The sequence below is a fragment of the Nyctibius grandis genome, chromosome 7, assembly GCF_013368605.1.
Source record: "Nyctibius grandis isolate bNycGra1 chromosome 7, bNycGra1.pri, whole genome shotgun sequence".
NCBI classification, from domain to species: Eukaryota; Metazoa; Chordata; class Aves; order Nyctibiiformes; family Nyctibiidae; genus Nyctibius; species Nyctibius grandis.
Window position 1 is genome coordinate 50,823,618 of NC_090664.1, and position 15,004 is coordinate 50,838,621.

Below are 15,004 nucleotides of genomic sequence, written 5' to 3' on the forward strand. Positions count from 1 at the left end.
CATAAAATATCTAATTTCATATATAATCACAAAACCTCCTGACATTGAGTTGATTAATGCTGTGAGAGACTAGCAGTGGCCAAACTAGAGTTTCAAATATGACTCTTTGCCAGAAGACTCCTGTGCACCGTCACTGCCACTGAGCAGTCCCAGGAACGTCCCTGGGAAGGCGGGAGGAAAGCAGGGGGGCACTGGAGGAAGAACGCTGTGCTGCTGGCCAGAGAAACCCTTACATGCTGTTTGCAGGAAAAATAGCAACTGACTTTGAGGCTGGGTTGAAGAGTCTGTGTAGGAACCAGGGCTGTCGCTGGGACATACGGCCCATGGGGATGCGTCTTTGGCATCATCTCAGTGTCTGTGCCTTGAACTTCCTCGTGAGTTTGGTAGGATTCATTGAGAATTGAAATTATCTTCCTGGGGCAGCAGGAAAGCTTTTTCTGCTCAGTGCTGTCTAAAGAACAGGTTCCTGAAGGCATTATTGTAGTTTTTGTTGAAAGCAGTGTAGATGAGTGGATTAAAAAAGGAATTTGAGTAGCCTAGCCATAGAAAAATACTCTTCCAAATGGGTGGGATGTCACATGAGCAGAGGGGGTTGATGAGCTCTGTGATGAAGAAGGGGATCCAGCAGAGCACGAAGACCCCGATAAGGATGCCCACCATGAGGGCAGCTTTCTTTTCCTTCTGCTCTCTCCACGTGTCTCCGTCCGTCTGGAACGTAACAGTGGCGTGACGGACAGTGAAGACCATCTGTGGCTGCTGGGCAGCTTCTTTTACCTGCCAAACACAAACACAAGTTGCACCGTATGTGCCTCGGTCAGCTGATCCCACACAGAAGGTACACAACCGAACTATGCAAGTGACGGCCAGAGCTCACGGGGAAACACGGGCCATCTACGTCATGCCCTAATGGAGAAGAGAGGGGTTGTATGACCCTCTTCTGGGTAACAGACTGTTTTTAAGTGAGGCTAGAAACTAGAGTAGTGATATATGGGCACGTGGGATTGCTCACACAGCATTGCAATAAGATTATTTCCCCCTTTACAACCAGGTCTGTAGAACACACACACACCCACATGCCGTGCTCAAAAGTCTCCTTGCTTTCTCTGAACCCATTGAGTTTAAGAGCCCTTCGTAGGAGAGGCAAGAAAATGAGCATACATTTCCTTCCTCCTCCCAAGAAGTCTTCTCAGTGCACAGTGACCGTGCCTGGAATGAACTGACACAATGCAGCCACGATTAGGAAGGATTTACAAGGACGCTCTGCACGTGTCTTCTGTGTGGGTAAATCCCCACCCTCCCCAAAGCTACAGCTGCTTGCCAGGTTATCGTCCCCAGCAGAGACGGGAACCCATCCATCCGCACCCCCACATGCCTCCCCCCGGAAGGAACGGTGACCCCTTACTCACACTCGCGAGCACTGATTCAGCATTCCACGGGGGGACGTCTGTGAGTCACTGCACGCCCACGTGGAGCTCAGGCTCGCAATCTGGCCCAAAGTTGCTTTAGCTACACCTTGCATGCTCACAGCTGGGGACTCGGAAGGAGTCAAAGCACTGGGCTTGCAAGCTTTGCAGCCAACTTTCCTTGAAAGCCTTCAGGATTCACTAGGCTTTGGTGCGATGCTGTTTGCTTGCATGCTTTAGCTCTAAGCTTCCCCCACTGCTGCAAGGGTTTTATTGCTACCAGCAGTTGACTAGAGCAAAATACAACCGAGTTGACCTACCTCCAGGGCTTCTGGTGTAACGGGGGTGATGGAGTTGCTCTTCCGAGATCCAATGCGAAACTTGGCGGCCTTGTAGATCTTCCAGTACACAAAGAGCACCACGCAGAGGGGCAGGTAGAAGGCGCCAAAGGTGGAGAAGATGGTGTAGGAAGGCTCCTGGCTGACTTGGCACTCCTCACTGTCCTCTGAGTAAGTCTCTCCCCAGCCAAAGAGCAGTGGGGCCAAGGAGATGAAGGCAGAGAGTGCCCAGGTGAGGGCAATCATTATGTTGGAGATGCGGCGCCGGATGCGGAGCGTGTACTCCAGGTGGCGGGTGATGGACCAGTAGCGGTCAAGGGCGATGGCCGTGACGTTCCAGATGCTGGCAGTGCAGCACAGCACGTCACAGGAGATCCACACCTGGCACAGAGACCGGCCCAGCTGCCACCGCCGCCCGGACAACTCATGTACCAAGCTGAGGGGCATGACGAGGGCTGCCACCATCACGTCAGAGATGGCCATGGAGGCCACCAGGTTGTGGGGCACTCGGTGGAAAGCACGCACCCGGAAGATGGTGGCCAGGACCAGCCCGTTCCAGAGGAACGTGGCCACCACCAGCATGGCCAACAGGGTGAGGACCAGCATGCTGAAGACGGAGAGGTGTCCCCGGCCATCTGGGCCGGCCGAGGACCCGCTCTGGTTCCCGGCGTCCGTCGTATCAGCGAAGCAGCTGAGGTTGAGCGGGCGCTCCATGCCGGGGGGCTCCGGGACACCCGGGCTCCTCCGGGCTCCTCCGGTGCTCGGCGCTGCGCACTCCCGCGCTGGGGTGGGGGGGGGGGAGCACCGCCCTACCGCGGGCGCGGAGGGTCCCCGGCCGCCCCGAGCGGCGCCGGGCGCGGTGGCTCCGCGCTGCCCGCCGCCGGGGTCTTCATCCCCGGGGGGAAGAGCCCTGCGTCAGCCGCCGGCTCACGGCGCAGCCCCCAGCCCGCCCCGGCGCGCCAGTCCCGGCGGCGGGAGGCGGCGGCTCCGCGGGCGCGGCCGGGGTGCGCGGCCGCGGGGCGGCGCGGAGCGGGGCGGTGCTGGCTGCGGCGGAGCGGCTGCCCCTGCGGAGGAGCCGGCGGTGTCGGCTGGCGGGGCTCGGGGCGGGCAGGTGAGTGTGTGTGTGTGTGTCCCCACCGTACGCGGGTGCGGAGGGAGCGGCCCGGGGCTGCGGGTTCGTGCTTAGTCATTTCGGTGCGCGGGTTGTGCCTCGGAACCGGCGCGCCGGTGGGAGCGGAGGGGAGGCAGAGCCGGCAGCCGCTGCTCCTGCCCGCACCGTGCGGGTGCAGCCCCCGCCTTTGTCTGCACCGCTTCTTCTCGGGGCTGCATCTCCCCCGCGGGTCGTACGCGGCATCAGGCGCAGAAAGTTCGCGTCCCTGTGAAATTGTACCCGGGCTCTTCGAAAAAAGTGTCGGTGCAGGGCCACGGGAATTCTATAGCTCCCGTGCATGGTAAGAGTCTGTGTCCAGCAAACCCGTCAGTAATCCTGGTTATTCTGGGCAGGGGGGATGTGGCAGGGGATTATTTCTTTGAGAACTTTTGCTCTGGCATTTCCCAACTTGTTGGCAATTGGTGGCCTTTTGTTGTTTATTAGGAACAGGTTGCCCAGAGAAACTGTGGCTGCCCCCTCCCTGACAGCGTTCAAGGCCAGGTTGTATGGGGCTTGGAGCAACCTGGTCTAGTGGAAGGTGTCCCTGCCTGTGGCAGGGGATTGGAACTAGATGATCTTTAAGGTCCCTTCCAACCCAAACCATTCTATGATTAGAAATAATCTATCACTTGGCTGTTGTTATTGATTGTTAAATTAATAACATTAACCATTAATGAAATCTTTGAGCATTTCACCTGTGTTTTATCATGCTGCTTGTGATGCGAAGTGGGATTCTGGGCCTCGGTAGTGGAAGGCAGGATTTAAATCCACCGAGCAGGTTTCTGCGTGCACCAGCTCCATGCAGGGATGCCAGCCAGCTGCAGCCCGCAAGCCCTGGACGGTGGTCAGGCAGGGCTGTGCCAGTGGTGCTGGCACCCTGCTTCTCCGGACGGTCCCGGGATAACGGGTCCCAAGAGCTTTTGGGTAGAAGCTGACACGTGATGTGAGGAGCCGGCAGGCACTAACACAGGGCTCACAGTCTGCGTCTCTGGGGGGAAGGAGGAAGGAAGGGCATCAGTGTTAAAGAGTTGGTGACAATGACACTTGCTGGCGAACTGCACTTTCGGAGAGTTGGGGGAGAAAACATGAATGAAGGAGATGTTCGTGAGAGTACCTGATGCATACTGTGCTCGTGGTGTATGAGGATAAAACCAGCCTGGTGCTTTCTACTGTCTCTCTGGACTTTTTAATGAAAAACAGCAAAGTAACAACAACAAGGTATAAGGAAATGAGATGTTTTCTAGTGCTGCTACTTGTCTCTCTGTGCTACCAAGTGAAACACCAGGCAGCATATCCAAAACAGGTCCAGGACCTTGTTTTGATAGGACAGGAGTTTCCCCATATGGACTCACGCCGTGCTGTGACATTTGTTCTCAGGGCCAGAGAACGGGACCTGGCCCATTGTAGTTACCAGAACAGATGTAGCCATAGAGACTGTAACATAATTTTGGAAGCATACTGCCATCTTTTTAGGGGAGAGATGATTATTTTATCTTTTATACCCATAAATACTGACAATTTTGGAACGGGTAGGTTTTTTACTTACAACTCAAAGGACAAATGGGGTTTGCAGGCTTTCATAAAGCCTCCTCATTTAAAATTCCTGGTTTGCAAGGTGCCAAACATCCTTGACTGTCATTCAATTGATCAAAACACTTAGCAACTGCTAGGACTGAGAGCTTTTTGTTGCGTGGGCCCTTCCCAGAGAAGCCTATGAAGCCCAGAATTAACAGAATCAACCACAAATTATGGAATATGTGCTCCTGAAAAGATACTATTATTTTTTGCTTCAGGACCAAATAGACAAAAATTACATTTAAAGGGAAATGGAAATAAAATTTATTAAATCTGAAGAAGTAAAACTAGATTATGTTCTAATGAAAAATTATTAGTATTTTAATTATCTTACTGGACTTTTAAAAATATATATTAGCAGATTCTGGAGTTGAATGGGTCAGTTAAGTACTAATTGGAAATAGAAAATGTAGACAAATACATAGATATATAGCATATATGGAAATGGAAAGGTCTGCACCTGGGATGGAAGAACCCTATACAAGAGTACAGGCTGGGGACTGACTGGGTAGACAGCCTGTTGCAGAAGAGGACCTGGGTGGCCTCTTGGGCGAGAAGTTGCGGTCTGCAATGTGCCATGGCGGCAAAGGCGGCCAGCAGCATCCTGGCATATATTAGCAAGGGTGTGGCCATCAAGTTGAGGATGTAACTGTTCCCCTCGGTCCAACAAACCTTGGAATTTTATGCCCAGTTTAGGGTTCCTCAGTACAAGACACAGACATACTGAAGAAAGTCCAGTGGAAGGTCATCAAGGTGATGAGCGGACTGGCATGTGATGTATAAAGAGAGGGAGAACTGAGTTTATCAATCTTAAAAAGAGAAGGTTGAGGGGAAAATCTTACTGCTGCCTCCAGCTACCTCAGGGGAGGGTGTAGAGAGCATGGAGGCAAACTCTTCTTAGAGGTGCACAGCAGTAGGACAAGATGCAATGGATGCAAGTCACAACATCAGATATTCCAATTAGAAATTAGGAAATAAATATTCACCTGGAGAGCGGTCAAACACTGAAATGGGTCCAAAGAGGCTGCGAAATGTCCACCCTTGGTGATGTTCAAAATTCAGCTGGACAGCACTGTGAGTGACCTGATCTAACTTTGAAGTTGACCCTTCTTTAATGGGGGTTGGACTAGGTGATGTCCAGAGGTCCCTTCCAACCTAGAGCATTCCACGATTCAGATTCTGCAATCTTTAAGCACATTGGCTGAATACACCAGATTCTGGAGGTGACTGAATGTTGTTATTTTTAAGGACAAAATGCTGTTTACCTTACACAGATTAGTGAGCCCAGAACTGTTGGTATTTATAAAGTGAGCGGAAGGCTGGGATCTGTAGTGAGTGGATAATGTTTGTGGAATGATCACATCTATGAAAGTCTCTCAGTGAAGGAACTACACTGCAATGTCACGATTAGCTCACATCCTCATTGATGGAGCCAGGGCAATTAGAAGTGACAGGACTTCCCTAGATTTAGCAGGGTTCCCTCCAGCAGAGACATTAAATGCTGCTTGCTACTAAATACCATTTACTGGAGGTCCCTTCCAATTCAAAATCTGTAGCTGACGGTTGGAGGTTAGGAGGGAATTCCTGACATCAGTGCCACTGCCTACGTGCACATCCAAGGAGCATCTGCGCTTGGGGATGGAGTGAATGGACTTTACTGTGAATCTGGATGCAGGTCCTTTGAACCCCTGCACTTATAACTGGCAGAAAAGGGAGAGGAGATGGCTCAGGAGGTGTTTTTGCTGAGCATAGTTAATGAATACATGAGAATTTCAGTCTGCAGGGTAGGTGGAGCTGCTAGGTTAAACAAGGATTAAAGGAACACGTATACTCGCTGTATACACATACCAACACTGAAAGCTCTGCTCAGCTGCCAGCCACACTGCTCAGTAAGTGTGCATCCTGTCAAGGCAATTTCTTAACCTCAGCTAACCATTACTTAAATTTCATTTAACATTCATCACCTCCAGCTCACACTTTTTACATCCAGACATGCTTTTTGAACACACTTGCACACCACCCGCTCCTCTCCCATAACAACAAAGTGTTCAAATACAAACAGTTAAAATGCACAGCCTGTGAGGTTGTTCTCACACCCTCAGAGCCCATCACACTTCTGAGTCTCACTCCAGTCTTTCCAAAACCAAGGTCTTCAGAGATGGGCAATATCAGCACTGTGACAGACTCTCATGATCATAGAATCGTAGAATCGTTTTGGTTGGAAAAGACTTTTAAGATCATCAAGTCCAACCGTTAACCCAGCACTACCAACTCCACCACTAAACCATGTCCCTAAGCACCACATCTACACGTCTTTTAAATACCTACGGGGATGGTGACTCCACCACTTCCCTGGACAGCCTGTTCCAATGCTTGACAACCCTTTCAGTGAAGAAATTGTTCCTGATATCCAATCTAAACCTCCCCCGGCACAACTTGAGGCCATTTCCTCTTGTCCTGTCACTTGTTACTTGGGAGAAGAGACCGACACCCACCTCACTAAAACCTCCTTTCAGGTAGCTGTAGACAGCAATAAGGTCTCCCCTGAGCTTCCTTTTCTCCAGGCTAAACAACCCCAGTTCCCTCAGCCGCTCCTCATCAGACTTGTTCTCCAGACCCTTCACCAGCTTTGTTGCGCTTCTTTGGACTCTCTCCAGCACCTCGATGTCTTTCTTGTAGTGAGGGGCCCAAAACTGAACACAGTACTCGAGGTGCGACCTCACCAGTGCCGAGTACAGGGGGATGATGCCCCACCTCTGGCTTGAGTGTCCTGTGGTGTTTAGGAATGTCATTTTGGGAGGGGAGAGGGGGAATGCTGAACCAGAGCTCTTCAGGGACATGCACCATCTTTTATAAAACTTTAACCTCTTTGTCTAATTCCTTCCATAAAACCTGTCTCCAGGGTAGTACCTCTAACTGGGTGAGGAAGACTGGGTGATACTCTCCCTCCCCAATGGTCTGTGAGTTAGAGCATTTATTTGGGGCACAGGCAATCAAGGTGCAAAGCATCCCAACTCAGGCTATGGGCTTGAATCATGATGCCTCGTATCTCATGTAAGCATTTTAATTGACAAATGGCCAGCTACCCTGGGTAGCTATCTCTCAGGTTTCTTATGTTGAAGCTGTTTAATAATCACGTATTTACATATTGGAGGTTTTTCTAACATCCGTGCCAAGTGCCACAGCAGCAGAAAGATGAAGTCAGCCTTTCTCTCCCAGTAACATGTAGTTACTTACTGCAAAGTGGAGCAATTCCTGCTGACCGAGAAGCAGAGATTAATCTGCTCCGTGTTAGTAGGACACTCAGCAGTACTGTGGGTGTGCGTCGGAGCGGGAACAAGGAGGACCTGAGTGCCCCAGGGACTGACCTGTTTGCCAAACTGGGTTCTGTCTCTCCAGATGCTTGTGAGGAACTTTGAAAAGTCTCTCTGTCCTGGGGCAGAAATGAAAACAATGAGTTGAAATCCTGTTGTCTTTTTATTTGTATGGCTGGAAAACGATTCCTCATGCAGCCTCTAATGGCAGGTCTCATTCGGTTTAGGGCATGGAAGCTTTCCTGTAGGGATTGTCACCAATTGTACGACTTCAGTGACATAACTAAAGCATTGTTTAATTTTGCAAAAGTAACAAAACAGAACAAGAATAAAAGCTGTTCAACAGAGCAGCCTCTTTGTGTATCCGTCTTGCCTAGAGCATAGTCTTCTTATATGTGAACTCCGTGGCAAGTGTCTCAGTCCTTGTGTCTCTTGAAGTTGGCCACAGTCTATTACAGCCAGCCTAAAGGGAGGATGGACTCCGGTACCTTGCATTACTGGGCATGTCTCAGTAAATGGACTGCCAGGAGTGTTTTATCTGTCTTCTGTCCAATGTGAATTAACTCGTGCTGGAATTAAACCCTTTGTTCTTGCATAGCAAAAAACATGTTTATGGTCAAAGGACCAGATGGAACGTAACTTCATAAAGCCTTACAGGCTTCCCACGTCATTCACTGCTGCAGTTAAAGTTGCACTGTGTGTAAATAAATGAAACGAAAATAATTTTATCACTTCTTTCATACCTTAAGGGACAACACTAATCAGCTGTGTAATTTCAGGGGAGTCAGCAGAGTTATGTTAGGTGTCATATTGGCTTTTAGTCAAAGGTGCTTTGCAGTGAGTAGTTATGACAGTAACGCAATAACTTGGAGCCTGCCTCAGGGGGTACTGCCCTCATAAGGCATCCACAGTTTTCATCTATGACTCCAGTGATAGCAAATACTTAACACATAAATACACCAGCACCTGTGATCTTCTTTACCTGTGGTCAGTCCCTGAGAAGTAAACCTTTCTCTGGACTCTGATGGACTTGATCTCTGCAGGTTGCTTACAAAGCACAATAGAAAATAATCCATATTTCTGATTTTTTTTTTAAAAAAAGAAGTTTAAAAATATAAAAATATATTATGCTTCTGGGAGTATATGGTATCCTGCAGTTCTGTCAATCATTTAGAAAAGCAGGCCTGTAGAAAAATAATAAGAAACTGTGTGTGGGAAGACTAGGTAACTCTAACTTAATACATGAGCTTTGGCAATTGAAGCTGCCAGTGCAAACTATCAGGACTCTGCCAGGGAGACAGATGGCACGATGACAGCAAATGGATGGGTCTCTAAAACTCAATTATCATTTCAGTTCAGACCCTTTTTCCGTAAGCCAAGTTGTGGAAGAGATTTGTTTATCTTGAGCTTTCTGCATTTTGGCAGATAATTTGCATAGGTGTGAAGCTATAGGAAAGGCTGTGACAGTGTTGGGCTGAACATGGGTTTTTTCTGTGTGTGCTGTTTTCCGGGTTACCTTTCTGCTTCCTTGTAGGTGGTGGATTTCTGAACCTTTATTTACATAAACCCATCCGTAGTCTGGAAATGTTCTTTCAGAACTCCAGAGGCAAAACATTTTAGGATGCATTTACCATAATAAGGAGAGAAAGCACTCTGAACAGTTTTCCAGGCCAGCTGTTCTTCAACTTTTTTTCTTATACCTCCTTCCATCCCCATTCTGCTCCCTTTGGCTCCTTGGCAGTGTGTTCCCATGCCCATGTCTTCCTTGGTTGGAGTTCCTTATCCCCAAACCACCACTAAATTCAGCATTCAAGATTGGTTTTCTAATTGTAACGAATGGGCAGCATGTGCAAAAATGAAACAGAATCACAGAATCACAGAATCACAGAATGTTAGGGATTGGAAGGGACCTCGAAAGATCATCTAGTCCAATCCCCCTGCCGGGGCAGGATTGCCTAGACCATATCACACAGGAACGCGTCCAGGCGGGTTTTGAATGTCTCCAGAGAAGGAGACTCCACAACCTCTCTGGGCAGCCTGTTCCAGTGTTCGGTCACCCTCACCGTAAAGAAGTTTTTCCTCAAATTTAAGTGGAACCTCCTGTGCTCCAGCTTGCACCCATTGCCCCTTGTCCTGTCAAGGGATGTCACTGAGAAGAGCCTGGCTCCATCCTCTTGACACTTGCCCTTTACATATTTATAAACATTAATGAGGTCACCCCTCAGTCTCCTCTTCTCTAAGCTAAAGAGACCCAGCTCCCTCAGCCTCTCCTCATAAGGGAGATGTTCCACTCCCTTAATCATCTTCGTGGCTCTGCGCTGGACTCTCTCTAGCAGTTCCCTGTCCTTCTTGAACTGAGGGGCCCAGAACTGGACACAATACTCCAGATGCGGCCTCACCAGGGCAGAGTAGAGGGGTAGGAGAACCTCTCTCGACCTGCTGACCACACCCCTTCTAATACAGCCCAGGATGCCATTGGCCTTCTTGGCCACAAGGGCACACTGCTGGCTCATGGTCATCCTGTTGTCCACTAGGACCCCCAGGTCCCTTTCCCCTACGCTGCTCTCCAACAGGTCTGTCCCCAACTTGTACTGGTACATGAGGTTGTTCTTGCCCAGATGCAGGACTCTACACTTGCCCTTGTTATATTTCATTAAATTTCTCCCCGCCCAACTCTCCAGCCTGTCCAGGTCTCTCTGAATGGCTGCACAGCCTTCCGGCACATCAGCCACTCCTCCCAGTTTTGTGTCATCAGCGAACTTGCTGACAGCGCACTCTAATCCCTCATCCAAGTCATTAATGAATATATTGAACAGAACTGGTCCCAGAACCGACCCTTGCGGAACTCCGCTAGACACAGACCTCCAACTGGACTCTGTCCCGCTGACCACTACTCTCTGGCTTCTTTCCTTCAGCCAGTTCACAATCCACCTCACTACCCGATCATCGAGACCACACTTCCCCAGTTTAGCTGCGAGGATGCTGTGGGAGACCGTGTCAAACGCTTTACTGAAATCGAGATAGACCACATCCACAGCTTTACCATCATCTATCCACCGGGTAACATCCTCATAAAAGGCTATCAAGTTGGTTGAGCAAGACTTCCCCTTGGTGAAGCCATGCTGAGTGCCCCTAATGATCCCCCTATCCTTGATGTGCCTAGAGACAGCACCAAGAACAAGTTGCTCCATCACCTTTCCAGGGATGGAGGTGAGGCTGACCGGTCTATAGTTACCCGGGTCCTCCTTCCTGCCCTTTTTGAAGACTGGAGTGACATTCGCTTTCCTCCAGTCCTCAGGCACCTTTCCCGTTGCCCATGACTTAGCAAAGATGATGGAGAGTGGCCTAGCAATGACTGCCGCCAGCTCCCTCAGCACCCGCGGGTGCATCCCATCAGGGCCCATGGATTTATGGACGTCCAGGTTGCTTAATTGGTCCCTGACCCAGCCCTCATCAACCAAGACAGATTCCTCCTCTATCCTGACTTCTTCTGAGGCCTCAGGGGTCCGGGGCTCCTCAGGACAGCCTCCAACAGTATAGACAGAGGCAAAGAAGGCATTCAGTAACTCCGCCTTCTTTTTATCCTCTGTCTCCAGGGCCCCCACCTCATTCATCAGTGGGCCTACATTGCCTCTAGTGTTGGCTTTATCTGCAATGTATTTGAAGAAGCCCTTTCTGTTGTCCTTGACCTCTCTTGCAAGGTTTAATTCCATGGAGGCCTTAGCTTTCCTAGTTGCCTCCCTACATCCTCTGACAACAGACTTCTATTCCTCCCAAGTGGCCAGCCCCTCCTTCCATGATCTGTACACCCTCTTCTTCCACTTGAGTTTGCCCAGCAGTTCCCTGTTCAACCATGCAGGTCTCCTGGTACCCTTCCTTGACTTCCTACCTGTTGGGATGCTCTGATCTTGAGCTCGGAAGAAGCAGTCCTTGAATGCTAACCAACTATCTTGGGCCCCCTTACCTTCTAGTACCCTGTCCCATGGGATTTCCCCTAGCAATTGCTTGAAAAGGCCAAAGTTGGCCCTCCTGAAGTCCAGGGTTGTGATTCTGCTAGCTATTCTGTTCCTGCCACATGAGATCCTGAACTCTACCATCTCATGGTCACTACAACCAAGGCTGCCCTCAACCTTCACCTCTTCAACCAGACCCTCCTTGTTAGTGAGAATAAGATCCAGCAGCGCTCCTCTCCTAGTTGGCTCATCCACCATTTGCATCAGAAAGTTATCATCAACGCACTGGAGGAACCTCCTGGACTGGGGATGGCTGGCTGAGTAGGCCTCCCAGCAAATATCAGGGTAGTTGAAATCCCCCACAACAACCAGGCCCTGTAATTGCGAGACTGCTCTCAGTTGCCTGTAGAAGGCCTCATCACCCTCCTCATCCTGATCCGGTGGCCTGTAATAGACACCCACAACAGTATCGCCCCTGCCAGCCTGCCCCTTAATTCGCACCCACAAACTCTCAACTCGCTCCTGATCCGCCCCTGGACAGAACTCAATACATTCTAGCTGCTCACTCACATAAAGAGCAACTCCACCACCTCTCCTTAGCGGCCTGTCTTTCCTGAACAGGACATAGCCATCCATGACCACATTCCAGTCATGCGAGGCGTCCCTCCAAGTCTCTGTAATTGCCACTAGATCATAGCCCCCCGACTGAACACGGATTTCTAACTCCTCCTGCTTATTCCCCATGCTGCGTGCATTGGTGTACAGGCATTTCAGGGAGCGAGCTGGGCACACCGATTTCATCCCAGATTCACCCCCTGATTTCACCCCAGGGGGATGGGGGGCCTCCTGGTCTACCTCAACACTAGAGCGTTGCCCCAGTGGTGCAAGCCCAGCTACCACCCCATCCCCCTTCGAAACCACCCATCACCAAATGATGTCTTCAGTGGGAGATTCCTTTTTCTTCTTCCACCCCAATAGCCTAATTTCTTTATATGCTGTTGGTTGCTGCCTTCATTCTTGGAGATTTATGAACAGCCACAGCCACATCTCTACTGCCAAGGGAAGCACTGGTATAGTTGTGCAGCTTTCTCAGCTTGGATATCACTGATGAGAGTCTCAGATTCATATTCACATGGTGCTTCCTTCCAGCCGTGGAATATTTTCCTCCCCCTGATTATTCATCATACCTGTATGTTTCTCTGCTCCTGCCTGCCCAGGTCACACAGATCAGCAAAACTGCTGTTAATTTAAGGAAGGTAAATTCCCAGTGTTTTCAAGCCATGCAACATGGCAGGTCATTAGAGAAAATGGGAAAGCTGTGGATTTTTACTTATTTATATTTCATATCCATGTTGCTATTTAAGCGAGTGAGAGGCTCATACAAATGAGAGTAATTATTTACAAGTTCGTTAGAAAAAGTCAAATGGTAAGGTATGACCACACGTTTTCTTTCTGCAACTAAAAGGAGTCTGCTCCCGCGCCTGTGCAAGAAGAGTGTTTGCAGAGGTCTCCTGCAGGCTGACAAAAAGCTTGCCTCGTGGTCATGGGCAAGACAGCAAACTTTTCCAGCTACTTGAACAGGCACAGCTGTTTTTAAAGGACCCCAGACATAATTTCTCTCATAGAATTTGGCAGTATTGTGTGACAAATATTTTATTTTGGTTCCTTCTACCGCAGCAGGCACGTGATCAAGCAATGTCTTCTTGCTACTGCTATAAAATTCTCTGAACCATGGGATGAAAGCAGTTGTATAAGTGCGTCTAAATTTGCCTCTATTTTTCACAAGGATTTTTATTAGTAGCATCATTATTTTTGACAACCAGTATTCACTACTTTGACAGCAAAATGTTGCCAGACCTTTCTTAATTGTCTGGCAATGCATTTTATTACAAAATAGCTGGGTTTTTTTTCTGTCTGCTGGTCTGAGAGTCAAGGTCGGTAGACCTCTGTAACTCAGAGGCGGTGACCCAGTGGTTTGTGAGCTGCAGCAGCTCACCAGTGGTTCATGTTCATCTCCCACACTGGGGGACATGACGTATGACAGTGGGAAATATGCTCATGCAAGAGCTGGCGGTGGGAAAACCGATCCAGCAAGAGCTGCTGAGGCCAGTGCCTCTGAGCTACCCTGGGGTACAGTGGTGTGCCCACCCCTGCCTCATCCCACAGTGAAGCCACCAGGCTCAGAGGGAGCTGCTGGCATCTGCCACCTGTGAGTTTCTCCTCTCTTTTCGGAGCCCTCCCTTCCACCTTTCTTCAGGTGCCTCCACGCAGATGCAATGTGTCATGTAGTTCTTGTCCCTGAGGAGATTTTAGTATGTGACCTGAGAGGCAAGGGACCTGGCTGGCGTTGTTGAGCCAGTGGCTTCTGTAAGTTCATTTTCTGTAGTTTCTTTTTCTGCCTCTTCTGTGATTACCTTCTACTTTCAGGTTTAGACTGTATCACAGTGGGTTCAAACTCAGCTCCTAAAGCAACCAAAAAGGTGACTTCCCTATCAGAATTTAAGCATAAATTTATTAAAAATCTTCCATTCTGATACCACTGAATTACTCAGGGTCTCAAATGAGCATACTTCATGGTGTGTCTTCATTAAAGAACGTATTACCCATCTGCACAGAAGATGGCTCATGTATTACTTTAAAAGCTGAATCTTATTTTGGAAACAAAGAAATAACTATGTTTTTTAAAAGGACTCCTCATCTGACCTGATACATCTTCAGAGCTTTCTGGGCAGGCTGTCAGTGTTCCTCCTCCTCCACAGACTTCACCATGTTCACTGTATGCTGAGCCTCTCCTTTCTTCTGTCTTTATTGAGCACTAGAATAGTTAACATGGTCAGCTTTTACACCATTGCCACTGGCAACTGACTTGGCAGTAGGGTTATAAATGCAATTTTGTAACCGCAACCAATAATTCAATAGAAACACGAGAAAAAAACACTTACATTTTCACGTTTTAAAGCCTTTCATCCAACATTCACACATAGGACATCTCCTGTCCCTTAGCATTGACCCCTAGCACTAGTCTTAGTCCTGCAGAGCTGCCCACGCACACATGCACTCCCCATCCCTCCTGTTTTGGTCGCACTCCAGCCAGTCTGGCTGCCGGTGCTCTGTCCTTCTCCTGTCATCACTCCTTCTGCAGCACGGCCAGACCTTGGTGGGAGCCTCTAAGTGGAGTCCCAGGCTTGATATGTTGTGAGGAAGAGGCACAAAGACACATGGTCTCTGCCATAGTGTATGTTTTCCTTTTTAAGGAGATTTTCTTGCAGCT

The 15,004-nt window shown here is 49.2% G+C and overlaps 1 protein-coding gene across 1 annotated transcript; it reads right to left on the bottom strand.

Moving 5' to 3' along the window:
* Nucleotides 1–441: 441 nt before the first annotated feature.
* On the bottom strand, nt 442–2,455 carry HTR5A (5-hydroxytryptamine receptor 5A). The gene is made up of 2 exons (XM_068405458.1): nt 1,724–2,455; nt 442–774 (listed from the first exon to the last, which is right to left on the bottom strand). The coding sequence occupies exons 1-2, from the start codon at nt 2,453–2,455 to the stop codon at nt 442–444; spliced, it is 1,065 nt and encodes a 354-aa protein (XP_068261559.1).
* Between the last annotated feature and the right edge of the window lie 12,549 nt (nt 2,456–15,004).